Below are 22,316 nucleotides of genomic sequence, written 5' to 3' on the forward strand. Positions count from 1 at the left end.
CAGGCTTCGTCTGTTCAGGCCTTCGTCTGTTCAGGCTGCTATGACAGAATATCCTAGATTGGCTGGCTTATAAACAACAGAAATTTATTTCTCACAGTTCTGGAGATCAAGGCTTCAAAAGATTTGGTGTGTGGTGAGAGTCTGTTTCCTGGTTCATGGATGACTTTATTCTTGCCGTGTCCTTATATGGTGGGAGGGAGCTCTCTGGGCGTCTTTTTTTTTATAAGGGCACTAATCAGCTCCCAAAGGCCCTACCTCCTAATACCATCAAGCCAGGGGTTAGGATTTCAACATATGGATTTTGTTGGAACATAAACGTCCAGTCCATTGCAGTGACCTTTGTGTTTGGCTTCTTTCACTAAGCATAATGTTTTCAAGACCAATCTGTGTTGTAGCATGTATCAGCACTTTATTACTTTTTACGGATGAAATTTATTCCATTGTAGGGAGAGACGATATTTGGTTTATCCATCGATTGATGGACACTGGGCTGTTTCTATTTTTTGGCTATTGTGAATAGTGCTACTGGGAACATTTATGTTCAAATATTTGTTGGAATACTTGTTTTCAGTTCTTTGGGGGGTATAGTTGAATTTTCAAGTTACATGGTAATTCTATGTTTAACTTTTGAGGAACCAGCAAACTGTTTTTTCATAGCAACTGAACCATTTCACATTCCTATCAACAAGGTACAAGTGTTCAGATTTCCCCACATCCTTTGCCACACTTGTTATTTGAGGTTTTTCTCTTTTAGTATGACCGTCCTAGTGGGTATGAAGTGGTCTTTCCTTGTGGTTTTGATCTGCATTTCCCTAGTAAAATATTCAGATTTGAGTGCATAGAATTAATCAAGAAGTGAGCTTTGGTAAGACAAAATCAACATCACAATGATTGGCTTCATCTGTCCTCAGGAGATTATTTAAGACGGCATAAGCTCACCTCTAGGGTACATGATTCTGGGCTGAAAATAAAGAACATGTTGCTTTGGGATTAGGAGAATGTATGTGGATCAAGACCCTAGTTATCCCCTAGATATTTTTTTAAGATACTGCTTAAATTAATGTGGAAAAATGAGAAATTTATCATGTATTTTCATATCACCTGCCAAAAGTACTTCTTTGCATGGCAGGACTTTCTTTGTATAATTTTTTCATGTCTTAACGGTCTATTCATTTATTTTTGCAGTGTGAGTGAAGACATCCGGGATGGCTCAGGGATCTGGGGATCAAAGAGCAGTGGGGATTGCTGACCCAGAGGACAGTTCTCCAAACATGATAGTCTACCGCAAAGTAAGGCCTCTTATTGAATGCTGGGGGTGCTGCTTGTGTATGTGTTTGTGTTCCGTGTAGGGTTGACTGATGGTTGACAGCTTGACAAATGTTTTCTGCTTAAACTGATAAATGAATATCGTTTTCTTCTCATGTCCTCTGATTTTCCAATTCTAAAATTCAAAGAAGTTAGGTTTTGTCATACTTGATATTGAACACTTGAAAAATACGATTTGATTTTCTTTAAAGATTTTGTTTTTAAGTAATCTCTCCACCCAACGTGGGGCTTGCACGTACAACCCTGAGATAAAGGGTCGCATGCTCTACAGACTGAGCCAGCCAGGCTCTCCTGCTTTGGTTTTCTTTAAACGCAGAGATTGCCTAAGCAGTGCAGATGGAGACGTATTCTCCTTCAGTGTCAAGGCCTTTGTGTAACATTTATCAACTGATTGTTTTTGAACCCATAGTATGTATAAGATCTGGTCTAGATGCCGTGGGAGATACAGAGGTATGCATGAATTAGATGTCTGTGGTTGGTGAAGACAAGAGATGTACACAAATGCAGAGTCTGTAATAGTCTAAGTGTTAATTTCCAAAAGAGAAGTGCAAATACAGTATTATGAAATCAGAGGAGGGAGTGATTACTTCCAGGCTCATAGGCCAGGTGTGGACTGGTGGAGTGGTCTTTGAATTCACATTTTAAAGGATGGGTAGGACTGCTTTATGTGGAAAGTGGAAAGAACAACATTCCAGTGGCGAGATGCATTGAGCAAAGGCAAAGAGCTGGAGAAAGTGAACAGCAACCAGAACTAGTGAGCTTGGGCATAGGTGAGTTACACGGAGTAACGGAGGTAAGATTTTGGGAAGACAGTTTGGATGGAGCCAGATTTTAGAATGTTGAATCACAGACAATTTAATCATGAAAAACTTTTGTGCCGGGAGTTGCAAAATCAACATTTCTCTTTGGGATTATGAGTCTTGCCCCACTGTGCCAGATACATTGTAGTGAAGGTAGACTGGAGGCTTAATGGGGGAGGGGGGTGGTGGTGGTATTTCTGTATCTGTGAGAAAGAAGGAGGATACTAATCTAGCAGGGGAAATGCCCCTCAGAATTGAGTGGGACTGAGCAAAGGAATTAAAGAGTCTAAATTAAAAATGTCTTGGAAACTGAATGGATATAGAATTAGGAGGGAATAGAGAATCAAAGGTGGCTGTTACATAGCCACTTTGGGTTACACTGGCAAGACACTGATGCTATTAATTCAAATAGGGACATTTGGAAGGATGTTTTCAAGGAAGGAGATATGGCACATAAGTTTTATTCGTGCACATGTTGAATTTGAGGGAATAACTGCTTATTAATACACGTTTAATGCTTGCATGTGTGGGAAAATTTGATCTAACTAGATTACGTTATTAATAAGGAAAATTGGTTAATGTTCATTCACTTCACTAAATATTTGAGTTGTCTGCTGGGTTCTGTGTATTCTGCAAGACTGTGTGTTTGATCTCTGCTAATCATATGGGCAAGGTTGAACTAGATATTCCTGGATGATCAATGTGGTGAATTTTTCTCTTTCCTTATAAAAATAGAACTCAAAACTAATTTCGCTCTGAGTATCAAATTCCTTCATCCTTTGCTTTGTAAGAGAATACTTAGATAACCCATCTCTACCAGAGAAGCCTATTAAAGTGTAATAAAGAAAAAAGAGATTCACACGGCTAACAAATTGGTGAGGCATACAGAATAATACAAAGATGTGTATTCCTCATTACCGTCTTAACCCACCCCACACCAGGGACACCCTAAGCCAAGATCATAGGAACATGAGCTTTGGAATCAGACCTAGGTTAAAATTATTGCAATGCTACCACTTCCTAGTGATGTGACCTTGAGTTAGTTATTAATTCTGTGAGCCTCAGTTTCTTCATTTTTAAAAAGAAAAATAAAAGGGGGGGGGAGGAAGGACAGTACCTCATGGGGTTATTGTGAAGATTCATTTAGATAAAGTAAGTGAGTTGCCTTTTTAAGACACAGGAAAACAATACAGATATTTTTGTATTATTCAGGAGATTGTAAACTAATGGGTTATTAAAGGTTGGTAAGAAATGTAAAGGTCATGCAATGCAAACACCTTTCTACTAGAATATTTGGGATTATGTTGAAAGGAAAACTTCCTACAGGTTTGTGCAAACTTGATTTTTACTTTTTAGGTGGTAGCAGGGGACTCTTGGTTTAATTTAGATACAAAGCTGTCAATTACCATAGTTCTTCAAAGATATGATGACTAGCCTCTTGGTTTCTATACTGGAAACATATCTCGCTTCCTTTTGACAAATTTGCATGTGGGATATTTATGTGTTCATGTTATTTGTCATAACAGTTAATTGCTATAAAAGGGATATTACGTCTTTTCAATCTATTAGGAAGAAAGAAGGCATTGCTTAGTATGGGTCTAGGACCTGGAATCATTTAAACCTAGTTAATTTGACTAATTTAAGCCATGGTTACGTTTCAGTCATGGGATATTTACCTAGTTCTCTACTCGCAGTGCTATAGACCAGCCTTTGGCTACAACCAATACAACCAATATTGTAGGACACTATCCTCAAGGTGTCAGTAAAGATTAAACCTTGAAACCAAGGTCAATTTAAGACATGTACGTACTATGGAAGTCCTCTTTTATAGTGTTTTTTTTCAAGTTGTAAGCTCTAAAACCAAGCCTTTTCTTAGAGGTCCACAACAAAAATTTACATTAAAAATTATGCAAATAGTACTTTCCTTTTTGTTGTCTTTCTCTGGTTGTTTCTTACTCATGTCAGATGTTTTTAGTGTGATGTTTTTGCTTGCATTGTGTTGTGTTGATTCACGTGCTGACATTTAAAAAGCCAGATCTAGAGAAATGGAGCTTTTGGGTGAACTTCCGAGTCATAAGTGGGATGATTATGTCCACAACGTTGTTGTGACTTTTAAATGCCATTTAGGGTGGTGACCTTCTGACATATGAGTAATGATGGGTGGGTTTCTCAGGCCTACACCTTCAGAATACTCTTCATTCTCTTGTCATGTTTTCTGTGTCATTAACTCTGAGAAGTTGTACTTTCCCAAGGCATGATTTATTTATTGAGTTGAACAGACTTTCTCATTTAGTTTTTCCATCCTTCACATTCACATTTTGGATTGGAGGTGTATATGAAAAATGTATTGGTCACATTAAAAATCTATTTAAAAAGAAAACCTTAATTATTCATTAAGGCACCCAAACCCTGTTAACCTTTTTTAAATATTCTTGGATCCAAAAGATCCTGGGTCATTGAATTGCCCAACGTGGGGATGACATTTGAACCTGGCTGGATGTCAGATCATTTAGGTGTGTTTTATAACAATATTGATCCTCAAGAGATCCTCCATCCCTCCCTCCCCAAGGCATTTTTGTTTCATATGTCTGAGCTGGGTCTTGGGAACCTGAGTTTTAAACTCTTTCTCAGGAGAATCTGGGCTCGAAGCACTTATTCAGTATGTTTTACAATGTCCAGGTAGAGTACACGTAGCACCGTAATGGGAAAGTTAATGTTTTGAAGTGGGTTTTTGATTTTATAATTATTTATAGATATCTCAGATGTAGAAGAACCAGGCTTCTGTCATGGAGTTACATGTAAGGGATTTTAGTAACCCCTTCAGAGGAGCAAAGTAAAGTATGGAGAAGGTGCGTAACTTGCATGAAGTTACTCAGCAGTTTCCCAGTGAAGCCATGATTGGGTCCAGGTGGCCTAACTGCCCCCCTCGGCGTCCCTTCCACCACCATGTTATCAACCTCAAACTACCATTGCCACATTGTTGGGGTTCAGCAGACACTGGATAAGTTAAATAAGTGAAAGTACCGTGCGGCGGATCTTTGCTTTTCATGCTTAGTCTGAGAGATTTGACTTGGGTTGACTTTGAACATTTGTAATGCGAAAGCTTCATTCTACTTGCTGGTGCTCTTGCTTCTTGGTTAAAGATTTTCGAAAATGTTTACTTTCTTTTTTAAACCCAGAATTCTTTTGAGTACAAGTAGGTTGCTTTCTGATTTTGTTTAGTTCTCTGAGTGGTGTTAATAATGTCTCTTGAGAAATTTCCAACTGGACTGGTGATTTGATTTGGTAGAACTCTGAGCAATTAGATTGTAGTTGGACGGAGAAAATTGTAGCTTAACTTGACCCAGACTTGGGTCAGGAGATGGGATGGTGTGATGGAAGATGCCAAACAGGGAGCAGAGAGCTCTGGGTATCTGGCCCTAGCTCCTACACGTACTGCTTTGGTTCTCTGGATGGGGAACTTCATTTTCCCAGCTCTGTTTCTCATTTTGACTTCCTCTTCTCTACTTTTTTTCCTCCTTCCTTCCCAACTCCTTACACAAAAAGAATACGTTCAGTGTCCACATAAAGTAGAAAGAAGCATGATAAAATGAACCCCGTGTGCCTACCAACCCACCAACATAATAAATAAAATATTACTTTGGCTTCGTTTCCTCTTCTGTAAAGTGAGGGGATTGGACTAAATATCGTAAGCATACTTTTCTGCAATGATTTAAAAGGTTCATTCTGTAAGTTTTTAATCATAGATTAATTCACTTCTCTGCTGTCAAAACAATGTTGTGAGACTGTAGACACGTGTAAGGGTCTTTAGAACTTTTCTAGAAATATTTCAAACAGTCCTATGTAACTGAAATTGGACTGAGATAAAACCTAATGTCGTTAGGCATCAGAAGAAAAATTCTAGTTGCAATGATTTAACATTCAACAGTTAAAGTATCTTCTTGGTGGTGACCTGTTTCTTTGGCTTGCTAGTAACATTTAAGACATTGGTATAATTATCATTTGGCAGTACTGATTGTATGTTAGACAGCAGGAACAGTGTCAGCAGCACTGGATATTGTCAGTAATATATAGCATTAGGGATGAATTAGAAGTTTTAGAGAAAGAAGAAAATGCCAGTGTGCTTGTCTGTCATTGCTGGCTTCCTTCACTTGTTAGTTTCTACTGATTTACTCCTTTTCTGCTGGAAGTTGGGTCTTGCCTTTGTGTTGACCTGATACTCCAAGGTCACTTCCCCTAATGTTCTAGGACCCTGGAAGCCCTGGGCAGAAGCTGCTTTAGGCACATTTCCAAAAAGTAAATGTGGTCCTATTTTAGTTACACAGGCAGTGGGATGCTGCAAGAAGGGGAAAACATTTAGCTTGGAAGAGGCAAGCCTGATGAGCACGCTGGGAATAGGACACTGTTTTGGAATTCACAGAAGGCAGTTGTGGTGGCCAGCGCAGCCGAGAGTCAGGGAACCTACAGATTCTGGTGACCAAGGCACAGTAAGGACTAGAAACCATCTAATCAGCAAATATGTATCGAGTATCATTTGTGTGCCAGACACCGTTGAGTGCTAGGAATGCAAGATAAGGTCTGTGCCCTGAAAAAAACCCGTGGGCTAATGGAGCAGAGATGGGTAACTAGACAATCGCAAGAGGCCATCGGTAGAGGTGAGCCGAGGAATGATGAAGGAGGTCGAAGGGTCATGAAATCCATATCAAGAGAGAGGATGGGGGCGCCTGGGTGGCTCAGTTGGTCAAGCATCTGACTTTGGCTCAGGTCATGATCTCACGGTTCGTGAGTTTGAGCCCTGCCTTAGGCTCTGTGCTGACTGCTCAGAGCCTGGAGCCTGCTTCAGGTTCTGTCTCCCTCTCTCTGCCCCTCCCCTGCTCACGCTCTGTCTCTCTCTTTCAAAAATAAACAGTAAAACAAAAAAGAGAGAGAGAGGATGATGATGTCATAGAAGACAGCCCAGGGGATTTGGCACCTGCCTTAATTCATGAAAGATGAATAGGAATTAACCTGGCAGAGAAGGGGAGAAAAAGCGTAGGAGGCATAAGGACTACCACATGGAAAGGGACAGAGTTGTGATGTTATAAACTGAGTTCTGGGAACTTCAAGTGGCTGTTCTCTTGGAGCTAGGTTTATGTGATGGGGGCTGAGAAATAAAGCTAGCTGGGGAGATTAGGACTGGATCACAAAGGACCTTATACATCATGCCGAAGATTTAGGACATCATGCGGGAATCTTCCTTTTGTGCCTGCATGCCCATGTTCTACCCCCTCCACACTGCTCTCTGCCCCAGGAGGTAGACTACATCTGCAGGGATCCTGGAATCTCTGGCTTTGAATCAGATTGGCTCAGTAGAAGCCTGGGGAGAGACGAAAGGAAGGAAGAAGAGCAAAGCCAGATATTTCTTCCCCTGGCTCCCTCTAGAGTTTTGCACTACCTGTGTCGCTTTACTGAAGGTTGTTCCTCCCAGGGCAGGCTGTTCTCCTCTGGGTCCTGATACCCTTTTCCTCTCCTCAACTTTTTGGGCATCTGGGTAGCTCCCGTTTGTATAGTCTTCCATTGCTGTATAATCAATTACCCCAAAATGTAATGGGGTTAATTGGCTTTACCATGATGTTTATTATGTCACAGTTTCCATGGGTCATTAATCTAAGGTGGGTCCTCTGGGTCAGTGTCTCTCAAAAGACGACAGTCAAGACATTGGCTGGGATTGCAGTTTCATCTGAAGGCTCACCTGGGGCGAGGCTCACTTCAAGCTCACTCCTGTGGTTGCTGGGTGGGTTCAGTTCCTTGACTGCTGTGGGGCGATGGCCTCCATTCCTCCGTTCCTCCACTGTCAGTTTCTTGCTGCATGTGTTTCTCCACGGGACAGCTCACAACATGGCAGCTCGTTTTGACAGAGTGAGCAAGGAAGAAGAGTAAGAAAGGGGGTTGGTAGTGGGAGTCTCACTCTTTTATAACCCAGCCTTGGAATGACATCCTATATCCCTTCTGTTAGGAAGGAGCAGGTCAGTGGGTCCACTGCTAGGTGAGGGGTTTTGCATAACTCAGAGGTTCTGAGTGTTTCCTTATGGTTCTCCTGTACTCTGCCACTTCTTGATACTTGGTCCTTTTTGAAATAAACCTTTCTTGAATTGTCCTATATGTGCCATCTGTTTCCTGATAAAGCTCTGACTCACACAGATATTAACCCCAAAGCAGAGGAAAACCACTGAGACCTTGTTTTTCTTCATAAGGAAATTCACCGCAAAAAAGTTTGAAGCGGGGAAGTCATATGGTCAATGTGGAGAATGCACTTATGCAGAGAGGGTGTAAGAGAAATGGTAAAACTAGTAGGTCAAATGGTTTGGTGAGTTTACAGGAATCCAGGTGAGGGAAAACTGGTGGCCATATCATGGCAGCGGTGATGTAGATGAGTGGTATGTTTGAGAGACGTTTAGGAGGTAGAATCAACAGGATTTGGTGACTGCTAAGATGTAGGTTGGATTTGAGGGGAATAAGGAGGTATCTTTTCACCAGGCTGTACCTGGGAAATGGCGGAAGGTCTCTTGGAACCAACAAAATTTTGAACCAAGTAACTGTAGAGCTGGGTTGCCTGCCCTTCTTCTCCTTGTGTGTAGAGAAGTCAAGTGTCACACAAAGAGTATGTAACTAGATCAGGGTGTCTGGGTATTGATTGCGGCCACACCATTAGCTCGTTTTGGCCACGCATGAGTTGCTTCTGTTTTAAGTCGAGCTCTGCCATTTGAAGTGAGGGGTGAGCTAGGCTGGGTGATCTCGAAAGTACTTTCAGTTCTCACATGCCAGGGCTTTCATAATCTAAAATAAAGACATCCACGTTTCCTTACCTGTTTATTGTTTCATAGCCCTCTTTGTTTTCTTTCACATTTTCCTTAAAAAGTTAACCCAAGCAAAATTTTAAAAAGTCAGGTAAATCAGGATGTTTCAAACAAATGCTTTTTGCTCTTGGACATTTAGGGCTTCTTTTCTTTTTTTCTTTTAACATTAAATAAATTACCCAAGGACTAACTTCAGAGAGTATTCTGGGTAACTAATTTAATTGTTCAATCTGCATTTTAAGATTCCTTTCGTTAAATAGCTCGAAGGTTTTTTTATTGCCTTAGGAAACAACTGTTCTGTTTTCCTTTTCCCCTAGGATTGGACTTGCCAGAGGAAAAGCACCCCATCACATTCTCTTGGTTGGCAGGAGACAGGAGTGTGGGCAAGTCCCGGACTAGTGGTATCAGTGTCCGCAGATGAAAGGGCTGGTATTTTTAGTGTCGAGAATAGCCCAGTGTGGTTTAATATGATGTGTTTCCACGAGTATAACTTTCTAATTTGGAAAGCCTTTGGTGTGTTCAAGGCTTCATTTCATTTTCCCATTTTTTCCCCCGCATTTCATTTCAAGGAGTCTAAGATTTTACATTTTGGCAGTTTATTACCTTCACTATTGACACGTCTTTGTAGTATCCCTTACAGTACAGAGAGCTTGCACGGCCATAGGGTTCAGTCCCCGTTCTCAGGATTTTGAACAAGAAATACTAGAATCTAACAGATATCCGTGAAGGGAAAATAACGAAGTGTTTCACTCATTGTGGGATAGGTGGATTGTTTTTTAAAAAATCTGTTTGCCAATATAAATCAAAACTGAAATTGGAAAAGTCTTTTGATTCACATCCTCACTTCTAAAAATGTATTACAATAAGGGAATGGAAAAAATATACAAAGATATAAGTATAGACTTAGACATACACTCACTCCAAGACAATATTCACACCTCTGTGGTGAATAACATCAAAAGATATAAATCAATCAAATATCTGTTGAAAATGAATTAAAGGGGCGCCTGGGTGGCTCAGTCAGTTAAGCGTCCGACTTCGGCTCAGGTCATGATCTCATGGTCCATGAGTTCGAGCCCCGCGTCGGGCTCTGTGCTGACAGCTCAGAGCCTGGGGCCTGCTTCGGATTCTGTGTCTCCCTCTCTCTCTGACCCTCCCCCGTTCATGCTCTGTCTCTCCCTGTCTCAAAAATAAATAAACATTAAAAAAAAAATAAAAAAAAAAAAGAAAATGAATTAAATACTCATGGGGGGTATAGGGTTTATATTTGGGGTAACCCACCAGTTAGGTTACTGGGTCCCTGTTCTGGTATATCTACTAATTTTCTTGAAAGGAAGATGGTTACTGACACCCAGGGATATGGTCTGATTGAATAGTCTGTGTTTTGTTTTTTTTTTTTAATTTTTTTTTTCAACGTTTATTTATTTTTGGGACAGAGAGAGACAGAGCATGAACGGGGGAGTGGCAGAGAGAGAGGGAGACACAGAATCAGAAACAGGCTCTAGGCTCTGAGCCATCAGCCCAGAGCCCGATGCGGGGCTCGAACTCACGGACATGAGATCTTGACCTGGCTGAAGTCGGACGCTTAACCGACTGCGCCACCCAGGCGCTCCAGTCTGTGTTTTTAAAACCCTACAAGACTTTGCCATTTTTGTTTTATAACATTTTTGTTTTATTTGCTAAACATAATGGTTATGTAGATTTACTAAAAAATTATTGTTGGGGCGCCTAGGTGGCTCAGTTGGTTAAGCATCCAACTTTTGATTTCGTCTCAGGTTATGACCTCACAGTTCGTGGGATCAAGCCCCACATCTAGCTCTGCACTGATAGAGCACAGCCTGCTTGAGATTCTCTTTCCCTCTCTCTCTGCCCCCACTGCCCCCCGTGCTCTCTGTCTTCCTCAAAATAAATAAATAAACATTAAAAAAATAAATATTGTTTTCATTTTTTTAATTTTCTACATCTCTGTGCTTACCTCTGGGACCTTTTTTCTTTGGTCTGGAGAACTACCTTTAGTATTTTCTTGAGCGCAAGTCTGCTGGTGCAAGATTAAGGAAGATAATAAGGATTTATTGGCTCCCCACTCGATACCAAATACAGTGCTGGGTACTGTGCATACATCGAATCATGCGATCAGCAGAATAGCTTGTTAGGCAAATGGCGGTCAGCCTGTATGACATACAAGGAAAGAGGATCAGAAGGAGTAAATGACTGGTATTGAGTTTTGAGTCTGGGTTTGCTTTATTCTAAAGTCTGTAATTTTGTTTTCAAATAAATTGAATTATGTTAAAAAAAAAACAAAGGAAATCTCAAAGTTGTTTGTAGTTAATTATAGGAAGGTTGGTATTGACAGGGTGGGCTTACAGAGGAGGAAGGAATTTCAGGAGAAATGGTTCGAATTGCATCTATAAGAAAGGGGAGAATTTAATTCTGTAGGAAAAGCCAAGGAATGATTCTAGGTGATGGGGTTGTGTAAGCAAGGTTTGGTGATAAGAAAACCTAGATGTATTTAGGAGGCAGTGTATTTTACAGCACTAAATCTAGGAGGTATGCCTCATGTAATAACAGCCTTATTCTTCATATGGAGAACCTGAGGCAAGAAATCACTAAACATTCTAGTTCTGAAACTCACATGGTAAAATATTGGTACAGCTGAGCTTTCTGCCAACTTTCTTTCTTTCCTTTTAAAAATTCCTTGTTTTCCATTTTAAGAGTAATAATTCATTTTCAAAAGAATATATGAACTAAAAAAAATCTCATTTATTCCTACCATGCAAATATGACCACAGTTAACATTTTGGTCTATTTCCTTCCAGTCTTTATATATATATGGGCTCTCTCTCTCTCTCTCTCTCTCTATATATATATATATACACACATATATGTATATATATATATGTATATGTGTGTGTGTGTGTGTGTGTGTATGTATATATACATATAAAGCCCTGATATATATATATATAAATAATCAGGCTATATATATCAGGGCTTTATATGTATATATATATTTATCAGGGCTAGAAAGAAGAACAAAGCTGGAGGTATCACAATCCCAGATTTTGAAATACACTATAAAGCTGTAGTAATCAAAAGTGTATGGTACTGGCACAAAATAGACACAGAGATCACTAGAGCAGGATGGAAAACCCAGAAATAAACCCACAATTAGATGGTCAATTAACATAACAAATGTCTATAACAAAGGGAGCAAGAATATACAACGGGGAAGACAGTCTCTTCAGTAAATGGTGCTGGGAGAACTGGACAGCTACATGCAGAAGAATGAAACTGGACCACTTTCTCACACCACACACAAAAATAAACTCAAAATGGATTAAAGACTACATGTGATACCTGAAACCATGGGAATCCTAGGAGAAAACATAGATAGTAACTTCCTTGACAGCAGTTGTAGAAACATTTTTCTAGAAATGTTTCCTCAGGCAAGGGAAAAAAAAGCAAAATTAAACTATTGGGACTATACCCAAATAAAAGGCTTTTGCAAAATGAAGGAAACCACCAACAAAACAAAAAGGCAACCTACTGAATGGGAGAAGATATTTGCAAATGATACATTCTATACGGGGTTGTTATCCAAAATATATGTACAAGTCATACAGCACAACAAAAAAACCTCCAAATAATCCAGTCAAAAGATGGGCAGAGGACCTGAATAGACATTTTCCAAAGACATACAGATGGCCAACGGAAACATAAAAAGGCGACTAACATCACTAATCATCAGGGAAATGCAAATTAAAACCACAATGAGGTATCACTTTACATCTGACAGAGTGGCTAGACTCAAAAAATACAAGAAACAACAAACATTGGCGGGGATGTGGAGAAAAATGGTGGGAATGTAAATTGGTGCAGGCGCTGTGGAAAACAGTATGGAAGTTCCTCAGATAATTAAAAATTGAGTTACCATATGATCTAGTAATTCCTCTGCTGGGTATTTACCCAAAGAAAATTAACACTAGTTTGAAACAATATATGCACTCCTGTGTTTATTGTAGCATTGTTTGTAATAACCAAGATATGGAAGCAACCCAAGTGTCCATCCATTGATGAATGGATAAAGAAAGATATTACCAGCCATGAAAAAGAATAAAATCTTACTATTTGCAACAACGTGGATGGACCTAGATGGTATAATGCTAAGGAAATAACACAGATACCATGTGATTTCACTCATATGTGGAATTTAAGAAACAAAGAGCCAGACAAAAAACCCCACTCTTTAAAAAAAAATTTTAATATATATTTATTTTTGAGAGAGAGCGTGAGTGGGGGAGGGGCAGAGAGAGAGGGAGACACAGAATCTGAAGCAGGCTCCAGGCTCCGAGCTGTCAGCCCAGAGCCCGACGCGGGGCTCGAACTCCCAAACTGCGATACCATGATCTGAGCCAAAGTCGGATGCTTAACCAACCGAGCCACCCAGGTGCCCCAAAAACCCAGTCTTTAAAAAAAAATTTTTTATTTGTTTTGAGAGAGAGAGATGACACGAGAGGGGGAGGGGGAGAGAGAATCCCAAGTAGGCTCTGCATTGCCAGCGTAGAACCCAACGAGGGGCTCGAACGCACGAACCATGAGATCATGACCTGAGATGAAACCAAGAGTCAGATGCTTAACTGACTGAGCCACCCAGGTGTCCCTAAACACCACCCCCCACCCCCGCCCCCCAGCTCGTAAATACAGAGAACAAACTGGTGGTTGACAGGGGAGGTGGGTGGAGGATGGGTGAAACAGATAAAAGGGATTAAGAATACACTTACTGAGCACTGAGAAATGTATAGAATTGTTGAATAACTCTATTGCATGCCTGAAACTAATATAATCCATGTTAATTATAAAAATAAAATAATTAAAAAAATAAAAGAAATATATATTAGCCTAGTGGGTAATCGTAATGTATACACTATTTTATGTTTTCCTACCATTACCTAAGAATTAATCCGTGCCACAGTTGTCATCATAGTCATAGGTTTGAAGATTGTATTATATTCCAAGTAGATAATGTACCATAATTTACTTATTCAGTTCCTTATTGTTAACAGCAAAATTTAGAATTTCTAAGTCAGAGGGCATGACCTGTGTCGTGTCTCCTGACATATTGTTTACCAGAAGGTCAGTATTAGTTTCTGCATCTATAGGCTGGCCTTCTCTGGGTTGTTGTCAGCTTTCACTGAGCTTAAGAAAGAGAGCAAGGGGATCTCCAGTAATTAGGGCTGGAGTATTATTCCCTCTCTACCTCGAGACCAGATGCCCATCCTAATGTCTAACTAGCTTTGCAGCACTCCCCTTATCTTGAGAGCCTCAACGCCTGGGTATTAGAAAATTTCAACTTGGAACCTTTCCAAGCCTTTTGCTATTTTATTCTCTATTTGTTTTTCTTAAGCAACTAACTAAATAAGAATAACATTTCAACCTCTTTCCATTCCCCCCTCCCCCAGCATTTTTCCTGCCTGCACCACCTCTGCCTCCAGTTTAACCATGGGGTTGGTTCTTAACATTTTAAAGCTAAATACAAAAGCACAGTTCTGAGATGCAGCCAAGTTCTGCAGCCAAGTTTGAAGAATAAAACTTTTAAAACAGCTCTTCTGTCACACACTTGCGAGGGGAGGCAGGCTTTGCTATAAATAAGGCACATTCCATTTCTATCTCATCCTTTGCAGCCCTCTTGGATAATGCTGTTTGTATATGACTGCAGTGTTCTCTCGCTGCCCACTCACCCTTTCAACCTTCCCTTTTAGATCACATTTTATTTAAGCGCTCGGTAGTTCTGGAGTTTAGGGACCCTGCTTGAGAGAGGAGTACCAGTTTCCTTTCATTCTTTGGGGTTCAGTGTACTAAGATAAAGTGGTTGACTTGTAAGAAACTACATTTTATCTGAGACATTTTTAGCAGCTGCCGTATTAGTTCCCTATGGCTGCTGTAACAAATTACCACGAAATTAGGGCTTAAAACAAAACAAATTTGTCCTCTCATGGTTCTGGAGGTCAGAAGTCTAGAATGATTAGGCAGGACTGTATTGCTTCCGGAAGCTCTAGGGGAGAACGCATTTCCTTCCTTTTCCAAGAGGCTGGCCCCATTCCTCAACGCATGACCTTGCCTCGCTCTGACCTCCTTTGGCCATCGTGCCTCCTTCTCTGACTCTGCCCCTCTTGCATCCTTCTTATAGGAACCCGTGGTTCCATGGATCCCCTCCCCTCCATGTAATCCAGGGTAACCTCCCCATCTTGAAATCCTTAACTTAATCATGCTTGCAAAGTCCCTTTTGCTGTGTAAGGCAGCATATTCACAGGTTTTGGGAGTTAGGATGTGGACATCTTGGTGGGGGGAGGTATTCTGCCTACTACTTAGAAAAGGGAAGGAAAAATAATTTTGGAATTTTATCTGTTTTTCATAGCTGCAGAGAGGATGTGCTGAAGGATTGGTTTTCCTTCTAGTGTTTGGGATGGTAGATATGTAGCAACCTAAATTAAATCTAAGATGTCCGTTTGTATTTGCTAATGTCCCTTTGAAGACAGGAAAGAGGAACCTTTCAGTGGCTGGCAGTGAGGATGGGGGGGGGGAGGTGTCTTAGTTAAAGACCTTCCTTCCTTCCTTACTGGGTACTTATATTAGGCTCTTCTTAGGGCATTGAGGAGAAATGACCAAGCAGATGCATTCTAAATAAAAGAAGGAAAACCTCCTTTACTAGAGCCTCCTACGGAGTGGCTTTCTTTCTTATGGGACTGTTCATCTCCAGTTATTTTAGATTTTAGAATATATAAAAATTGTGGTACTGAGCAGTGCAGTTAATCAACACTGTCTTCATGGCTGGCTGGAGAGTACAGTAGGAGACCATGACCTTGCATTCTTTTTTTTCAAGCAGTAGGAGAGCCCTGGCAAAATGCACTCTTCTTAGCCTGAAGGCTAAAGGAATGTGCCAGTCTGCTTGTTGACTCTCCCGAGGCCTCTCTTTCCACCATTTTTCATGTTCTGGTGAGGAGTCGTGACACATAATGGCAGACAAAAGGTGCACAGGTGATAATGTTGCCTGTAAAACCACCAAGCAACAGCACGACCCTGGACGTTAAAATGATTCAAGGCAGATGAGCCCCTCCAAGGAGCTAGTCAAGAGAACAGACGATAAAGCCTAACCGTTAGCAAGGGATTGGAGTGAGCTTTTCTTCCTAAAAGGAATGATTACTATCACTAAGTTCACTGCCTTCTGGGGAAGGAGAGGTCGGTAGTTGAAAGCAAGATCTCCTGTGGCCAGTGACAAGCTATGATTTTAGGACAGGGGATAGCGAACTACTTGCCCTTGGACCTAACCCATCCTCATGTCAGTTCTTGCAGAGCCCTTGGACTAAGGGTAGTTTTTACGTTTTAAAATGGTTGGGAAAAAATTTAAAAAGGAGCAATATTCCATGATGTGTGAAAATCACGTAAAATTCAGATTTCAGGGTTTGTACCACAAGACTTATGGAAACACATCCATGCTATTCATTTATCAGGTATCTGTGGCTACCACAGAGGAGTTGAGCGGTTGTGGCAAGAGACTGACCATATGCCTGACAAAGCCTAAAATATTTACTAACTGGCCTTTTATAGAGAAGTTTGCAGCCTCTGCTTTTGGGGATTTGGAAGAGACTGAAAAAGCCTCTGCAAATGTCCTTGTTGGGACAATATTTCCATAGGAACCAAGACCCGGTGATTCCGCCCAGTGGAAACTCATTTCTAGGAACCCGTGGGGAGTCTGGCTGGAGAACGGGTATACACGATAACCCGGAAACCAGGTACATTCGTTTGCTCTAAATAAGACACAAATCCTCCCATTCACTCCTGGAATAGTATCTCTCCTTTGCTGAGGGGGTCATAGAGTTTATTTCAGTACTTTATTGAAGAGATTCTGTTTGGTTGGTTGGTTGGTTGTTTGTTTTTTTAAATGAAGAATGGCATATTGGGCTGCTGGAAGTGTTGGGCTGTGTGTTCTGAAATATCCCAGTAGGACAAGTGCCAGCTACCTACGTTTCAGATGCAATGTCCAAATGGCTCTCATTTTTCCAAGACCCACTTTGTCCGGGCATCGGGCCAGTGCCTTGGCACATGACGGCTCACACCGACAATACCTCTGCAGGATCACTGGGTGCCATTCCCGCTGGGTGCCCTTCCCCTATGAAGAAGGGGGCTCGTAGTGGGTATGCCTGTGCCTGAAGGCTGCTGTGAGCACGAGGCCACTTCTTCGTAGGCCAGGCTCTTTTCACAAGACCTGGAAGGAGCAGGCCAGCCACTGGGGGAGCTGCTTAGTTCTGGTCTTTTCCCTCTGATAGCAGGGCTAGCACGACCTCATAAGCAAACTGCTGTAATCACTGAGTTATAGTACTCAGTGATGGCGTTAACTTCCATCACTTAGGTTGTGTCGATGTCTTGACTGTTGCGAATATGCTGCAGCAGGCAGGGCACAGACATCGTTTTGAGATACTGATTTCGTTTCCTTTGGCGGTATACCCAGACGTGGGATTGCTGGATCGTGCGGTAGTTCTGGTGTTTTCTGAACCTCCATTCCGTTTTCCTCAGTGGCTGTACTAACGTACGTTCTGACCAAGAGTGAATAAGGATGCCTTTTTCTTCTCATCCTCACCAACGCTTGTTATTTCTTGTTTTTTTTCATGATGGCCATTCTAACAACGTGAGGTGACCTATCATTGTGGCCTTGATTTGCATTCCCAAAAGCCAGGCTATGGACACAACCTAAATGTTTGTCAGTGGATGAATGGAGAAAGAAAATTTGGTGTGTAGATACAATGGAATAGGATTCAGGCATAAAAAAAAAAGAAGAAAACCCTGTCATTTGTGATCACACGGCGGAACCTGCAGGACGTTGCACTGAGTGAAATAAGCCTGATGGAGAAAGACGAATACTGTGTGGCTTCATTTATACATGGAATTTAAACAAAATAAAAATGAACGCATAGAACCAGAGAGTAGATGGTGGTGGGGGCTGGGGGTGGAGGAAACGGGGAGATGTTGGTCAAAGGGTACAAACCTTCTGTTATAAGATGAATGAGTCCTGAAGGAACTAGTGCACAGCATGGCAACTATAGTTAATAACACTATATTTTACTTGAAATTTGCTAAAAAAAAAGTACCTCTTAAGTGTTTTCACCACACACACACACACACACACACACACACACACACGCACACACACACACAGGTAACTATGTGAGGTGATGGGTGTGTTAATTAACTTTGTTGTGACAAGTATTTCATAACATATATGTATATCAAATCACGTGCGCTTTGTGCGCTTTGTATAGGTACAATTTTATGTGCCACTTATACCTCAATAAATTTTGGGAAAAATCTTAATTTCCATTCTATAGTTGCTCGCCGCAGTCCATATCCCTCGTGTCATGTGTGCGGAAGTCCTGAGATACTATTCATCTAAACTTTGTAAGATGAGGAAACTGAGGCTGGTGTAGGGTCAACTAGCCTCTGGTGGCTGAGCCAGACCTTCTGACCTCAGGGTCTGGCGTCCTACACACTACTTCCCACAGCTTCTCCGTGAGGCCAGGCCTCCAGCCACTGAGCCATGGTATCTAAACCAGTCGTAGCAGAGGACTGTGCTACATACAGTTTAGGCATATGGAGCTTGGGTTCATCCTAATGGTGGTCACCGGCCGACCTCCAGAGACCAGTTTTGCATCCCGGGTATTTTTTGGCTTTACTCTCAAACTGTTGCTGTGTCGAGTACAGTCTCTTTCTCTTCCTCATTAACACATCCGTGACTTGTGTTTCAGCCCCAAGCCAAACCAGACCAAACCCAAACTGGATTTCCATTCGTGTTCCTTTTGCCACGTGGCTCCAAATCAGGAAAGGTATAAGGCATGCATTCTGCTCACAAGAAGACTTAAAAATTGTGGGAAAACGCACTTTCAAGGAAGGTTTGTGTCCTTTGGGACGTAGGAATATACCATTAATCACAACTGTGCCTCACAGCTGCACAAGTTATTAAAAGAGCTCATTTTAAGCCAATTTTAAATAGCAGAGATCGTTCTTCAGCACATTCAATAAGCACTCTGTCCTGGTTTTGCCCCGATCCCCGCACATTCCTTCTCAGTCTTCAGCCCTGGAGTCGCCTCCTCTGCCCACCTGGTGACTCCTTGGCCCCCTTCTCTTCTCCATGCCATCTGGGAGCAACCTCGCACTCTGTGTATGCTGACTTGGGATTCCGCAAAAGCTCTCCCCTCTCCAACCTCCACATGCCTATATCCAGCTGCTTAAAGGATGTCTGTGTTTGAGTCCTCCTCACTGCAGACTCAACAGGTAGACTGTAACTCCTGTTGGCCTGCCTGAGACCGTGCTCCCGCTAGAATTCAGTGGCTGGTGTCACATCATTCATCCAGCGAGCGTCTGAGTACAAACCGAACATGATTCTCTTTGACAAAACTCTATGCCTCTATGCCACGTAAATATTTTTATTTTTGTATGTGTTACCTTTTGTGTTTGCCTCCCTACAATACTGTAAATGCGTGGCACCCGGTAGGCAATAAATAAATGTTTGGTGGGCAGACCTATTGATACGCATTCCTGAAACATATCCCATTACCTTTCCCGGATGAGATTTGCTACCACACGACTTCTCTTTGCACTGGGTAGACCGTGCAACTCCATTTTTGGTGCAAAGATTGGTAACGTCTCTCCGAGCTTTGCAAACTTATTTATCTTAGGAATTATTGAGCTTGGCTGCTGTCCACATCATGTAACAATTCTGCTGTCACATTTTCCTCCTTGCTTTCTTTCTTCCCTCACCCCCAACTTCTCATATTCCTATCTGTGAACAAGAACGCGAAGAAATGAAGACAAGAATACAAACCCATATTTCTCTCACCAATTAAAAATATCTTTCCATCTTGTTTTACTATTCAATGAGTTCCTTGTCCTCTTTCTATGTCAAAATTAAAACAGCTTCTTTCCTTCCTAGTGTCTTTAAATTTTTTTTCTTATTGCAGAAATGATTCATGTTTACTATAGACAAAGTTAGAAATTATAGACAAACACAAAGAAGGAAATAAAATGTATAACCTATCTTGCTCACAGAGCTATAGTTAACTTTTAAAATTACCTAGTTCCAGGGACACCTGGGTGGCTCAGTTGGTTGGGTGTCCAACTTTGGCTCAGGTCATGATCTCGCAGTTCGTGGGTTCGAGCTCCACATTGGGCTCTGTGCTGACACCTCAGCGCCTGGGGCCTGTGTCTCCCTCTCTCTGCCCCTCCCCCGCTCTCGCTCTCCCTCTCACTCACTCTCTCTCAAAACTAAATAAACGTTAAAAAAAATTTTTTTAAATACCTTGTTCCATCCTTTTTTATTTTCCTATGTACATATTTCAACAAAAATGTAGACTTGCACTTGCTGTTGGAAAACTTCTTTTTACTGACTGGGTTGAGAACATGTTCCCATGATGGCAGATATTTCTCTAGATCAGGTGTCAACAAACTTTCTTTGTAAAGGGCCAGATAGTAAATATTTGAGGCCTTGTGGGACGTGCTGTTTCTTTTTAAACTACTTAACTCTGCTGTTGTATTGTGATATGTAAATGAATGAGTGTTGCTTTGTTCCAATAAAACTTTATTTTCATAATCAGGCGGTTGGCCAGGTTTGACTCATGGCTGGGCCATGGTTTGCTTATGCTTGCTCTAGAATACCATTTTTAATGGCTCAACAGTATTCTACTTTATCAGTATATCATGATTTACTTAACCAATCAGAATAATAGCTAATATTGCTGGAGGCTTTATACCGTGTTTCACATATTGAAAGGCTTGTTCTATTTCCTTTCTCACTTTTCCTGCCCATAGCTCTGTGAAATGTAGGTATTATTCTTTCTATTTAACAGATGAGGAAACTCAGATAAAAAACAGGTAGGTAATTTGCCTAAGGTTAGATGGCTGTTAAGTAGAAAAGGCAAAACTTAATTTGTTTTGAGATTTAGAAGCCATGCTTTTAAGTACTCCTTATATTTTTATACACATTGGTGATTATTTCCTTGGGATAAATCCCTAGAATTAGAATAACAAGTGCATCTTAAGGCTTTTGATCTGCGTTTCCAGGTTGATATGTGTGGCCAGATCCTATTTCTTGGGGGTATATAACAGCACTGTGTGCCTAACACGCCTACCTGTATCAGGGACTTTTTAAAACCTTAGCAAGAATACTTCATTGTTTTATATCATATTAAAAATTATAAATACGGATGAACATTTCCCTTATGCATATTTCTCATTTATGTTTCTTATTAGGTGAATTTCTCATTCATGTCCTTTCCTCATTATTCTATTAGAGCAGTTGTCTTTTTCTATTGATTTATTGGAGCCTTTCATGTAAGGAATTCCTCCGGTGTTTTAGTTGATGTTACATGGCTTATTATGAAAATGGTCCATTTACTTGAAAAAGCTATTGTCTTTACAATTAAAGAGAGTTAAGCAGAAAAAGTATTTGGCTTTAACATAAAGCACTAGACTTCTGAAATTAAACAAACAAACAAAAACAACAAAAAACCCTGTAAGGTAAGACAGAACTTATTCCTGCTGAGGAACTTGTCCCTTTAGTTCACATCTTCTTAAGTCACTAGGATTTGAGTTCTTTAATTGGAACTACTGCTTTGCCGTGGTCATGGCAACACATCTTAGCTGCCATGGACAGCATATACCTTTACAAAATATTTTTTAGGGAGTGGCTTTTGGATGGAATTTGTTATCCAGTGTATTCATGGAGAGTCTAGATGAATTAATGGGTGGTAGAACAATAATTGTATAATAATAATAGTAATAAAAATAGTGAAATTAACTATAGATACTTAATATCACAGGAGTAGTTAATAGTAGATAGTTACTATCTCCTGGTCACTTACTATATTCCAGCCACAATGCTAAATGCTTTCTATTATTTAATTTGATCTTCACTATAATGCTAAGTCATAGATATTGTTATTATCCCTGTTTTATACATGAAGAAACAGACCAAAAACCTAGGTGGCTTACCCCAGACTTTAGAGCTGCTAAGTAGGAGTGAGCTTGACTTTGACCCTGATGCTCTACCGTCAGAGACTTACAGCTTATTACAGAAAGATGTTGGGGTATGTGCTTACTTGTGTGCACATGTGTAGCAGATATCTTGATTGTCAAAGGTGGAGACAGCACTGCTAGACTCTAATAACCCTAGGATCAATGGGCCATGAATCTGACCCAGGATTCAGAACCCATGCTCTTGTAAAGATCAGAGTTAGGATGCTTAATTAGATTCAAAGAGCCCAAAGGGTAGCTCCTCCAATACAGTCTATCTCAGGTTTCTCTTGAG

At 40.9% G+C, this 22,316-nt stretch overlaps 1 protein-coding gene across 12 annotated transcripts in view; it reads left to right on the plus strand.

Annotated features, from left to right (window-relative positions):
• RGS6 (regulator of G protein signaling 6) overlaps nt 1-22,316 on the plus strand; it is a 603,304-nt gene that overhangs the window by 46,725 nt on the left and 534,263 nt on the right. For all 12 annotated transcript variants that reach the window (XM_040477580.1, XM_040477585.1, XM_040477588.1 and 9 more), the window contains one exon: nt 1,186-1,289. In XM_040477580.1, coding sequence (XP_040333514.1) covers nt 1,206-1,289 — 84 coding nt within the window. In that variant the 5' untranslated portion in view covers nt 1,186-1,205. The remainder of the gene's footprint in view (nt 1-1,185; nt 1,290-22,316) is intronic.

Source organism: Herpailurus yagouaroundi, unplaced genomic scaffold, assembly GCF_014898765.1.
Source record: "Herpailurus yagouaroundi ecotype Mexico unplaced genomic scaffold, PumYag 141, whole genome shotgun sequence".
In the NCBI taxonomy this organism is placed as follows: domain Eukaryota; kingdom Metazoa; phylum Chordata; class Mammalia; order Carnivora; family Felidae; genus Herpailurus; species Herpailurus yagouaroundi.